Source organism: Onthophagus taurus, chromosome 1, assembly GCF_036711975.1.
Source record: "Onthophagus taurus isolate NC chromosome 1, IU_Otau_3.0, whole genome shotgun sequence".
In the NCBI taxonomy this organism is placed as follows: Eukaryota; Metazoa; Arthropoda; class Insecta; order Coleoptera; family Scarabaeidae; genus Onthophagus; species Onthophagus taurus.
The window spans coordinates 40,931,298-40,944,910 of NC_091966.1; the positions used below are offsets into that span (position 1 = coordinate 40,931,298).

General features: G+C 28.9%; 1 protein-coding gene and 1 long non-coding RNA gene across 2 annotated transcripts in view; one reads left to right on the top strand and one right to left on the bottom strand.

The window, feature by feature from the left end:
• The window catches only part of LOC111420204 (Serine_rich_CAS and FAT-like_CAS_C domain-containing protein p130CAS), a 54,783-nt gene extending 47,969 nt beyond the window's left edge, over positions 1–6,814 (bottom strand). Inside the window, exon 1 of the mRNA XM_023053140.2 lies at positions 6,611–6,814. Within this exon, the coding sequence (XP_022908908.1) occupies positions 6,611–6,652 (42 nt within the window). The 5' untranslated portion in view covers positions 6,653–6,814. The remainder of the gene's footprint in view (positions 1–6,610) is intronic.
• Positions 6,815–7,078: 264 nt separating this feature from the next.
• Positions 7,079–11,689, top strand: LOC111420212 (uncharacterized). The gene is made up of 3 exons (XR_002707062.2): positions 7,079–7,252; positions 7,374–7,896; positions 7,947–11,689. It is a non-coding gene; the product is annotated as an uncharacterized lncRNA (long non-coding RNA).
• Positions 11,690–13,613: the final 1,924 nt, after the last annotated feature.

The window sequence follows — 13,613 nt, forward strand, 5'->3', positions numbered from 1 at the left end:
CGACATAAAGTCCCGACCCAATTCTTAGTAAAACTATTTTAATTACTTCAATTTTGTGTTTTTGCATAAATTTGTTTTTTTCTCAAGTATGAGTCAGTGACCACCGTTGAAAGCAACAGAAATAAAGAGCGTGGTTACACATACACGCCAACCGGTACGTTACATAGTTTCCAGCTCGACAGAACTTCCAACGGCTTAACTACAAATGGTGCAGAACGGCGTGTTAAGTGGAAAAATGAACGAAACGATGTGGACGTGAGCAAAAAAAAAAACGTTGCGCGCATTCCTTCCTGCTGAGAGAATATTTCTTCTCTCGCTGTAATAGAAATTCAATCTGCTTTTTGCACTCGCATCTGTACATGATTAACATAGTTAAAGTTACGCAAAATTATTCCAATAAAAATTAATACTCCAATAATAATAGTTGCGTGACGTCACGAACGGTCCATTTTTTCCCGAGATGTACAGTGTGTTAATTAATTATCGTACCCGACGTCATCATTGCAAGAATGCAACCAATATCACACTGAATATATCTGAATACGCAAATCGCGCAATACCAATAATGTGATATTGGTTGCATACTTGAAATGATGACGTCGGGTGCGATAATTAATTAACACACTGTAGTCCTCTTAAATTCTACCGTCCTCATTTCGAAAACGAATTCACTTTGATAAATTGATTCGAAACTTGGACCCTTTTATTAAATTGATTTACGTCTCTATTCACAAAGTTCATCGGGAAAGATCAATAACGTCTAATTGTTTGAGTGGGGAACAAACATCAATTAAGGATATTGCATGAACCCAGTTGGTTTTATTGAGTTCCTAAAACTCTTATCTATAATTCATCCAATTTAACGAAAGTAATCAAGAGTGAAGAAAAATAACTTGTATAATAATATAACGATTAATGTTTTGATTACCTCTCAGATTGATTATCTCTCGTTTGCATTTGCAAAGTCGAAGATCAAGAAATTCTTAAAAACCTGCTTCTTCTTCATCAAAAAAGGCATCGCCCGCGTTCGTTCCGAAAGCATCGGCAGAAAAGAGTTGGAAGAAGCCGAGAATAACGCGAACAAACGCAGAACGAAAGGGACCCGTTTAAAGCCCGTTCTATATTTAGTCTCCAACAGGTTTTTAAAGAGTATGTGGCCGCAATTATCCGTATTTATAAGTAATTACTGCTCGCGTTTTCATGGCTACCACGGCTCTCCGTTCGCCCATTAATTTCTTCTTTCACGGCGCACGAAGAAAGCACCGCTTACTCGGTGCTTCGTTGGTCAAGTTTTCCATATGACAAATTGACCAACGGCGTTGTCAAGAAAAAAACGCAAAAAAGAATATTATCAACGCGGATGAAGCCGATTCGTGTACAAGACCGGGAACGTGGTGAAAGTCGTGCTGCTTGGTGAGAGACATGTTTGCCGAAGAACTCGGCTTTGTATCTCAACATAAAAAAAGGAACAATTAAAATTTATTGTCGTTGTTGGGTATTCAAAGAATTTTTTTTTCTTGTTCAAGTAGGTGAATATAAACGAGGAATAAAGATAACTTGTAAAATCGTTTTATATCTAAAACAACTTTCTCTATTTTCTTATAGTAACAAAGATTTAAATAAATTTTCTATTTAATATCACCTCAAATATAAATCAAACGATTTGTATTGACTTAAAAAAAGTTAGGTTACATTTTCTGTCAAAACTTCGTTGATTAATTTTGGGTAAAAATCATTTTTACGATTTTAACTGAACAAAAATAGATAATTAAAGTATTTGGATTGTTTTCCGGTTCAATTCCCCTTTTTATTTTTGATTTTTGACAAATTTTAAGATATAATATATGCCAAATGATGGTTATGAAACGGCACGAATACTTTGATTGACTACCGGTAGATGGGGCAAGTAGATAATTAAAAAAGTTTTTTTTGAAAAATTATAAGATTAATTAATATGAATTAAAATTAATATAATCGATTGACTTACTCTATATGTCTTGAATAAATCACCCCAATCCTTTGAAATCGCCAAGGTTATAATGTGAGGTTATGTTTTTCTGTCAAATTTTTCTGATTAATTTGAAGTAATAAAACCATTTCCACGACTTTACATCACTAAAAATTAGGAAGTTTGAGTATTTAAAAAGGTATTTTGACTGTTTTTCCGGGTCGATTAAACTTATTTTTTATAAAATCAACGTATTTCCGGATGAATGTCAAACGGCGATAGTTAATTGTCATTTATGATTTAATATGATTGATTACCACTAGATCTAGATCTCTACTATTTCGACTTTATATTAAAATAATATAGATTTCTAATATCCTTCGTTTAAAAAATTCATTGAATTACATTTCAGGAGCTGAGTTATTATCATTTTCTGGGATATATGTAGACTTTATTGTATCACTGTATATCAACCGAATTATTGACTTAAAAAAAGTTAGGTTACATTTTCTGTCAAAACTTCGTTGTTTAATTTATCGTAAAAATCATTTTTACGATATTAACTGAACAAAAATAGATAGTTAAAGTATTTATAAATGCATTTGGATTGTTTTCCGGGTCAATTAACCCCTTTATTTTTGATTAATTTTATAATTAATTTTAGGGTAAACGCCAAATGATGGTTATGAAACGTCACGAATAGTTTGATTGACTACCGCTAGATGGAGTAAGTAGCTAATTAAAAAATTTTTTTTTGAAAAATTATAAAAAAAAATTTAAAATTATAGGATTAATTAATGACTACACGAAGTAAAATTAATAAAATCGATTGACTGAGTTTGTAGTTCTTAAATAAATTACCCCAATTCTTTCCAATTTACGAAAGTTGAAATCGCCAAGGTTATAAAGTGAAGTTATGTCTTTTTGTCAAATTTTTTTGATTAATTTGCAGCAATAAAATCACAGTTTTAGGATTTTAAAACGTATTTTAACTGTTTTTCCGGGTCGATTAAACTTATTTTTTATAAAATCAACGAAGTTCCGGATGAATGTCAAACGGCGATTGTAAATTGTCATTTATGATTTAATATGGTTGATTATCACTAGATGGGGTAAGTAACTAATTAAAAATGATTTCTTTGAACAATTATAAGAAAAATTCAAAATTATACGATTAATTATTGATTAAATGAATTAAAATTAATAAAATCGACTAACTTGCTTAGTAGTTCTTAAATAAATTACCCCAATCCTCTGAAATTGACTAAAGTAGAAATGGACAAGGTTATAAATTGAGGTTATGTTTTTCTGTCAACATTTTTTGATTAATTTGGAGCAATAAAATCACTTCCACCACATTAAATCACTAAAAAATAGATTGAGTATTTTAAAACGTATTTTGACTGTTTTTCCGGGTCGATTAAACTTATTTTTTATAAAATCAATGAATTTCCGGATGGCATTTATCTCAAAAAACCAAAAAGTTCGAACTTTCAAGTTTTAATTTTGACATATTTGTCAATTTCATAAAAAAATCCTTTAAAATGAGTCCAAACTCGACATATTTAACTTTAATATTAATGGAAATACAATCACTTCCGGTTTGAAACGTCAACGTCAATTTTGACATATTTGTCATCTTCATTAAAAAACCTTTAAAATGAATCCAAAGATGACGTACTTATCTCAAACAACAAAAAAGTTAGAATAAAAAAACATTAAACCCGAACTTAACAACAATGAAGAAGGCAATTTAATTTTTAAATATTAATACCAACCTTAATTTTTGATTTTTTTTTATTATATTTCCGTTTTTGTGACAAATTTTAACACATTTTATAAAAATTAAGAATATGTCAAAATGACATTGACATTTCAAATCGGAAGTTGCTTATATCTCGAGTAGTATTGGAATTAAACGTATCATGTTTGGACTCATTTTAAAGGATTTTTCACGACGATTACAAATATGCCAAAATTGACGTTGACATTCTTAACCGGAAGTTGACCATAAGTTCACTAATATTGAAGATAAATATGTCGTGTTTGTACTCATCTTAAAGGATTTTTAATGAAGATTACAAATATGTCAAAATTGAGGTTGACATATTAAACTTGAAGTTAGTTATCATATAATAAAAGTTTTATAACTGAAGTAAATCTAGTGTTAGTCACTTTTCAGCAGTTTCTTTTTATTTATAGCGTTTTTTGGATCATTTCACATTGTTTCAACAAATTGTGCATTCACAAATTGTTTCACATTTTTAAACTTTAATTTTGTAAATTAGTAACTAATATGATTTCGACTTTAATATGTGATCTTTTTTAACTAAAGAAAAAGAAATATTAATCTATTTCTAGAGTCTCTGAAGATGGCCAAGGGGCGAAACTAGTTAGACTTAAATTCTATATAAAACAGAAACCAGTTGTAAAGTACAAAATCAAACTCTAGATAATTTTCTTCAAAAATTTTTACACGAAACATCATTTTGACTCTAGTATTTGTGATTAAATTTATGCCACGACTTACAGAAACATCCTGTATAATCGTAAAACGACTCACCAAGCGGATTCTGTGTTGAGAAGTCATATTTTTAGAGAGATGAAAACGAAAATCCCGTTTTTCTCAACATTATTCTTTTAGCGCTTCAGTCAATTGATACATAACGCGGTCTAATTAATGATTATATGAATTAAAATTAATAAAATCGATTGACTTACTTTGTTTTCCTTAAATAAATCACCCTAATTCTTTGAAATCGTCTAAAGTTGAAATCGTCAAGGTTATAAAGGTTATGTTTTCCTGTCAAATTTATCTGGTTAATTTGAAGTAACAAAACCATTTCCACGACTTTAAATCACTAAAAATCAGGAAGTTTGAGTATTTAAAAACGAATTTTGACTGATTTTCCGGGTCGATTAAACTTATTTTTTATAAAATCAACGAATTTTCGGATGAATGTCAAACGGCGACAGTTAATTGTCATTTATGATTTAATATGATTGATTACCACTAGATGGGGTAAGTAACTAATTAAAAATGATTTTTTCTTAATTATAAAGAAAACTTAAAAATTATAGTATTAATTAATGATTATATGAATTAAAATTAATAAAATCGATTGACTTACTTTGCTTTTCTTAAATAAATCATCCTAATTCTTTGAAATCGATTATAATTGAAATCGCATAAAAGTGAGGTTGTGCTTTTCTGTCAAATTTTTCTGATTAATTTGGAGTAATAAAATCATTTCCACGACATTAAATCACCAATAAATTTAAAAAAAAACTTATTTTTTATAAAATTAATTCGGATGAATGTCAAACGTCAAACGGCGATTGTAAATTGTCATTTATGATTTAATATGGTTAATAACCACTAGATGGGGTAAGTAACTAATTAAAAATGAATTTAACTTAAAATTAATTCAAATAAGAAGATTAATTTTCTGTTTTATAAACATTTCATTTTCAAATTGAAAATAAATATTTCTATTTTATAAAATTAATAAATTAAGGATTAATTCCAACCGGTGACATTTCGCAATGTCAAAAAAACGATTTAATACGTGTAATTCTCGATAGATGGAGAAACATAAAAAAATTAATTATTATTATTACAACATATTACATTAATAAATAAAATCCACAAAAAAAACTAATACATTACGATATTATAATAAACGCCCCCTCGAACAGATCTTATTTACATTTCCCCCTAGAGTATATTTAGTCAAACTCTCGCATCTGTCGATGTATCCCGTTACAAATCGACGAAGAAGAAATGTCTTTGGATCACCAACGGCAGCAGTAACGCGAAGTAATTTTGAACTCTGTCTTTCGTCAGTTGCTACTCAAGACATGACACGAAATAGGGGTTATAACATATCTTTAACATGTTCTTCAAAATGTCATTATTTAAGAATTAAGAAGCCGGTTGCAGATTAGAAGTGGTTTTTTTGACTCTATGCTTAATTAGTTTGCCGTCTATCCCACAACAATAACAACAGTGTGTGTTGCTTGAATGAGGGAGAAAACAACGCTACCAACAACTTTTTTTTTAAATGAATGAATGAAGAGGGTCCTTTCTATAAATAGACTCCACTTTGAGTTTTTGGTAGTAGTAAGCGGTCGGTTATTGCTTTTGGTAATTGAGTGTAGATTCTTTCGCTTCTCACGGTAATAATTTTGTAAGGAACCCTATCAGGAAGGGTAAAAACTTTTTTTTCTTTCTTGAGTTATTTCTATTATGATATTGTGTCGGTTTCAGTCGATTTATATGCAAACGTTTCCTATTTACCTCTATTTTAAGGACGAATTCATATGGTAATGAAGGTAAACGTGAGCGGCCACAACATGTTTGGATTATTAAGTGGATCTTTGATAAAAAAAGAAGTATTTTAAGTGACAGATCATTTACAACAACCAATAAATCCAATTATTACATCAAAAATCGTATTAATCATTACATACTTTTAGAATTTCATTTCTGCATTTAAACCAAAATTATGTCATCTCTACTTTCAATGATATTACCTCATTAATCTTTCGCAAATTTACCCAAAAAAATTACTCATGACATATATAAATATGTATAACACGAAATTTTTTCTTGGAAATGATAAACAAACATTGCAAAATTTATTAGAATGTAAATGTTACCTGTGATGGAGATGTGACGGTGATTTCTGTGGGTTGTGGCATAATTCTTTCTTCTCGGCAGGGCGGAAATGGGACGATTTCGTCGGTGTAGGCACAAAACAAATAGAGAAGTCACTAATTTTCAGGTAAACACACGGAGTGGAGAAATTAACTGCAACAAACCGAACGAGTCCGATGTCAAAATGAAACTAATCGCGCAGCGTGTTTCTGTCATCTTTCAAGATCCCCCCTCCATATAATACAAATGTCAGAATTCGGAATACCAACGTTTAGAAATGAAATGTTTCTAAAAGTATTTATTTGGTTTTAAATTTAATTATTTAAATAAAATTAAGTTTTATATAATCTTATTTGTTTGTAATAAAAAGAAAAAATTGTGTGTATAATTAATAACAATAAATATAATTGGGTATTTAAAAAATAAATAAATTATTAAAAATTAATAAGAACATAACCTCTATATTTTTTAATAAACATAACCTCAATGAAATATTTTTTTACAATGTTATTAATTTTGACTCTTACAATTAACAAATAAGTAAGCAATAAACAAAGCGTATCATTTTTAGTATATTATGTTATTTTTGTGAAGAAATGGTAACCTTTTTGATTTGCCTTAATTGACCCAAAATACACTGCAAGGTATTACTTTATTATTACTTTTTAGATAGCGTATTTATGTTAAGCAGTTTAATGAATACATATTGAAACATAAGATGTGTTAAATACAAGTTTTAAGATTGCACTGTCTTATTTTACATAGATATGGGGTAAAAAATTGGAGCTCCCACTCCAAATGTGGGTTGGAAAAAGTTATAAGTATAATTAAAAGACTCTTATAAAGGTAAACATCAATGAATTACTTTTTGAAATTGAATCATGTATGGATCTAGAGTAAAACCTCAACAAGTTGGAAAAGAAAAGCAATTTATTACAAAAAAAGATAATGAAAGGTTATGTTGAAACATTTATAAAAATGTTCTTAAACATATAACATTCGCAATAGTTACAATTAGATGATTAAAAAATAAAAACGGAATTATCTGATGATTTAGAATGAAGAAGAACATCTCAATACATCAAAATGTACAATAATAAATGTAGATAATAGCTTTTTGCAACATTTTTATCACATAGAAGTGTCCCATAGGATATTTTATAGTGTGTATCATCCATTTAGAACCTCTCAGTGTGGATATTTAGCTAATCATTATTAAGTTTTCTGTAAAATGGGTTAAAATTTATATAAATAATCATTCTGGAAGGAAGATTTCTTCTACTTCATGGTATTTGATATCATTTTCTTATAATTGTTAACTATTACAGCTCCAATTAGTGTTAAAGCTGAAGAATATAGTACAACATATTACAAGTAATGATTTTAAAGAAGCTTCTATTTATCACAAGCCATAAATTTCATATAAATAACCACAAGATTAATACATTACAATGAAGCTATAGATATCTCTTCACCAGCTTGATAAAACTTTGAATTAAAAAATAATTAAGACACAATGATTGATGAATATGGTTATTATTACTTAAATGAATCATAGATTATCAACAATCTTAAAGCTGGCAATAAAATTTATTAAAAGAGGATGATAAAGATGAAATTAAAAAGAAGACAAAACTTCTAGAATGAAGATTATTAATATTTTAGGTTATTTTTTGCCATTGGCAACACCACATTGCTTTTATACTTGATAATAACAGAGAAAGGAACTCATTTTAAGATGAAAACATGAAGTAAGATGAAGTTTTGTGATATTAGAGGATGAAGATGTACATAAAGTAATATTACAATATTTTAAAAATCTTTCTGCAATATAAAATAGTACAACAAACGTTGTAAGAACATATCAAAATGATTAGAGATCATCATTTAACCTAGATTCAACCTAAACATGTTGAATATATTATTTAAATTAAAATTTGAAGTGCAAATTTTCCTGTTATAAACTATTTTCTTTAAATGGCTATTAACACTAACGTATTTATTTCAATTTATAATTCTAACTTAGTACTTGTGTAAATAACACATAAAAACAGGTTCAACACCGCGCAGGCGCATCCTCTTTAATCACAGTTGTTAGAAAAGAAGTTTACAACAAAGATAACATGGCATGTTTAGAATTCAAATAAAGTGAGTAATTTTTATGATAAACCTCACCGTAACAAATAAGTTTTTGTGGATAAAAGGTTTAATGTTGGAATGAAAATAAATGGGAACAGGTTGTCGATTTAAAAATGTCTCCTTAAGACTAGATAGTAGTGGTTCTACTTCTAAGTGGTCTTGAGAAGTAACGAAAAATTCGCTTGGCAGACGTAGAGGTTGGCCATATACTAATTCAGCTGGGGAACTTCTTTAAGAGAAGATCTAAGGCCCAATAGAATAATTGGGAGAGCATTGCTTCACCTGTAACCGGTTCTTCTGGCAGCTATGGCAGTTTTAAAGGTTCTGTAGAACCTCTCCAATTCATCCTCAAAGTAATGGCACATTGCTTTGAGGATGAAAGGGCGAAGTGTGGATCTGGTCAGATCCTAGTAATCTATTAAAATGATCGAATGTCGGGATTCAAATTGCCTTCCTTGGTCATGTATCATGTAATAGTATGTGGTATGCCGAATCTTGACAAATGCTGCTATAATAACGTTGAAGCTATAGTAGAGGCTGAGGTGTCGGGTATAGGGTAGGTTTCTGGCTATCTGGTAAAACGGTCTATAACCATAAGAACGAAAGAGTAACCTAATTTAGGTGTGAATGGTCCTATTAAGTCAATTAAATAAATAAATAATTTATGTAACGAGTTTGGCGTGGAGATTTTTCAGATTTTCAAAAAAATGGAACTAATTAAAGGTTTATGATTTGTAAACACTTGAAAGTGGTTGCCATATAAAAAATGTTTGATGCCATGATAAATTTCCAGAAGCTCCCTATCAAAAGTCGAATACTTCGATTGGATTTTTGTTAATTATTTTGAAAAAAATGATAAAGGACTCCATGCAAAAAGTCAAAGCCGGATATTTGGCATCCCCTTTGGCCGGATATCCGGTTATCCGGCATATCTATCCGGCCATTATGGTTATAATTTCTGTTACATTTCTGAAGTGATATTTGAATAAAAATGAAATTAATAAGAAAGCTGATAAGATATGTCAACTTATTTGGATCCAAGATACAACATAAACTTTTTTGATGCTGATTTAACTAACGAAGCAACTCTAACAAGATATTTCAGTTAATAATTGGCGATATTTCCACAAGAATACTTCAAGAAATGAATTTTATAGCGTTTTTTGAAAATTATCGATGAAAATTGCAACATCGAAAATTTTATCAAATCTTCAAATATTGTTTTCTCAAAAACTAATAGTTATTTTTCAAATCGTGTTGGTTCATTGGAAAGGGGACATTCTTATTAACACTTTGGGATATTTTCATACTCATATTCCAAGAAATGGATTTTTTACGAATTTTTAAAACTTAATCGGCGAAAATTGTAAAATTCGAAAAAATTGTCGATCATTTCAAAAATGTATTTCTAAAGAACTAAAAGTGATTTTTCAAAACGGCTTTTTGCATTAAAAAGAGGATACTTTAATTAATAATTGGAGATATTTCCACAAGGATCCTTCAAGAAATTAATTTTATAGCGAATTTTGAAAGTTATCAATGAAAATTGCAACATCGAAAATTTTATCAAAACTTCAAATATTGTTTTCTCAAAAACTAAAAGTTATTTTTCAAAACGGGTTGGTTCATTGGAAAGAGGACACTTTTATTAACACTTTGGGAAATTTTCATACTCATATTCCAAGAAATGGATTTTATACGAATTTTTAAAACTTAATCGGCGAAAATTGTAAAATTCGAAAAAATTCTCGATCATTTCTCAAAAACTAAAAGCGATTTTTCAAAACGGCTTGTCGCATTAAAAAGAGGATACTTTAATTAATAATTGACGATAGTTCCACAGGGATCCTTCAAAAAATTAATTTTATAGCGAATTTTCAAAATTATCCCAGAAAATTGCAACATCGAAAATTTTATCAAAACTTCAAATATTGTTTTCTCAAAAACTAAATGTTATTTTTCAAAACGGGTTGGTTCATTGGAAAAAAGACACTTTTATTAACACTTTGGGAAATTTTTATACTCATATTCCAAGAAATGGATTTTATACGAATTTTTAAAAGTTAATCGCCGGAAATTGCAAAATTCGAAAAATTGTCGATTATTTCAAAGATTTATTTCTCGAGAACTAAAAGTGATTTTTAAAAACGGATTTTAGCATTAAAAAAAGGATACTTTAATTAATAATTGGTGATATTTCCACAAGGATCCTTCAAGGAATTAATTTTATAACGAATTTTGAAAATTATCTATGAAAATTGCAACATCGAAAATTTTATCAAAGCTTCAAATATTGTTTTCTCAAAAACTAAAAGTTATTTTTCAATACGGGTTAGTTCATTGGAAAGAGGGCACTTTTATTAATACTTTGGGAAATTTTCATACTCATATTCCAAGAAATGGATTTTATACGAATTTTTAAAACTTAATCGGGAAAATTGCAAAATTCGAAAAAATTGTCGATTATTTCAAAAATTTATTTCTCAAGAACTGAAAGTGATTTTTCAAAACGGCTTTTTGCATTAAAAAGAGAATACTTTAATTAATAATTGGTGATATTTCCATAAGGATCCTTCAAGAAATTATTAAGAAAGCATTAAGAAGATTACTTTAATTAATAATCGTAAGTGATAACAGCGACAGTTCTGTTAGCAATGACTGTGATGATGAATTATAAGCGAAGAGAAGAAAACTAGACGAAACTGCAACAAGAGATTTTATATATCGTATTGGGATTGTTACAATGAGGTTGCTAATGATAAATAAAGTTGTATTCATTGAAAAAGCCCTATTGGGGTTGAACTCGATTATTATCTGCAGTGTTCAACACCTAAAAGAGATACTAATTCCTGTGAATGGTGGAGTACTAAGTAATATTGATTAAATTATCCATTAGCAAGCTTTGTTTAAGTCAATTTAAATAAAACAAGTTTTTTCCTCTTTTTTGCTTTTTTATTTTATTGTATTTCTATATCGTTTTCAAGGAAACAATCCTCATCTTCAGTAGAATTGTCAATTAATCCAACACATCATCCAAAGTAAAACTTCAACAATTTTAAGCAAGAAAGAGGAAAAAATTTGGTTTTATTTAAATTGACTTACTAAGTAATAGGTTTTTAATATCCGGATATTAAATTTGGTAACTATCCGGTATCTAGCCGGATTTTAAAAATGGCTGTATAGGCCGAATACCGGATATCCGTTCCACCACTACTGTTGATGAAGGATGAATTAAAATTATACAATTAGACAATAAATCCTTTGCTTTAGTGAAGGAGGATTCTTGTTTATCTGTCCAAGAAGCAATAATTTTGTATTTTGATTAAAAGACGCTACACTTATAAACTTGTAAGTTTTGTAAAATTTATAAAAACAGAAAATATTAGTATTACATTGTGTTAAGAATTATTTTATATTTAATGCAAGTAGGGTAATTCTGTGTATTGAAATACAAGTTTTTTGGTTTTAAAAATATTATAAAAGAGCCTACGTGCTCGAATGAAAGAGTCACTCTCGAAGACACTTTCGAATACGCACTCGAATAAACTCGCATCATTACTTCGTTTTCGAATAATACTTCATTTAAAATAGTTTCAATTCGATCGTATTAATCACATTCATCGTTTATAATAACAATAAATAAATCATCGTTTGTAATAACAATAAATAAATCATTTAAAACAATAAGAAGTGTTTTAATCAGCTCTACCCAGAGTTCCGGAAAAAATTGTGTCAGTTCAATTTTTCTGATAATTTACTTAAAAAAATGTGTTTTTTCTTGGAAACTCCAATTGTTAAATAAAATTTTTGAATTTTCAATTCCAGATGTAGTAGTTATAGTTTAAAACAAAAAAACAGAGTCCTAGAAAATTGGAACATTCTGTATCTCGAAAACGGTTGTTTGCCGACCCATTTTCGACTGTAGTACTATTCCTATAAATATTTAAACGTTGTTTTAAAATACCTGTATTTACTTTGCTCAAGTCTATTTATAGTAATTAATTCTTGATGTTGTTTAGTTTGTAATTCATATTGTGTGTGAAGGTGCTTATCACTTATCACATAGGGATGTAATAGTATATTAAAAAACAAGTTTCGTAAGACACGTTTAAAATGCACGAATTCAAGCTGAAAAACGAGTGGCGAAGCCACGAGTTTTTTAATGAATGAGTGCTTTAAGTCTTATGAAACGTGTTTTTTATGCTATTTTTTGTAATTCGCGTTTTTATCTTTTTTTTTCAAAAATAAAATAAATTTTGACAATCTAGGGAAATAGGTATGTACCAGTTGGTAATACCGTAACACTTGAAAATAGAAATTTGAATTGACAATTAGAAACTGTCAAAACACAAAATGTATTCACCTGACAAAAATGTTTCATGTACACCTCCAAAAATAAGAGAAATTGCTCAGAGTTCAATGTCAGCATCATTGTGGACCTTGTATTCGATGCTAAGAACGCGTTTAAACATCCATAGACAAACATTGTCACATTGACAACTAGAAAAATTAATGACCCAATGTCACCAACTTGAACTGGTTCCATAAAATGTTACTAAAATCTCATTACAGCATCGGATCCTGTAAGGAGTCTCATTACAGCACCCGTTTGAGTATTGTTATAGCTTTCATTACCATCGCGAATTACAAAAATTAATTTTAAGAGAAGTTTCCAAGAAATGCATACAAGTTTTCTACAATCTTGATGGTTTTGTAACCATTTTACTTCATGAACCTTACACAAATTGAACTATTGAAATTTTATTTCAATGAAATCTAATCAATTAAACTGAATAAATTACATTCCTAAATGTATTACATCAATATTTAATTCTGTTCGAAACGAGCTAATGAAGGTCATCATTA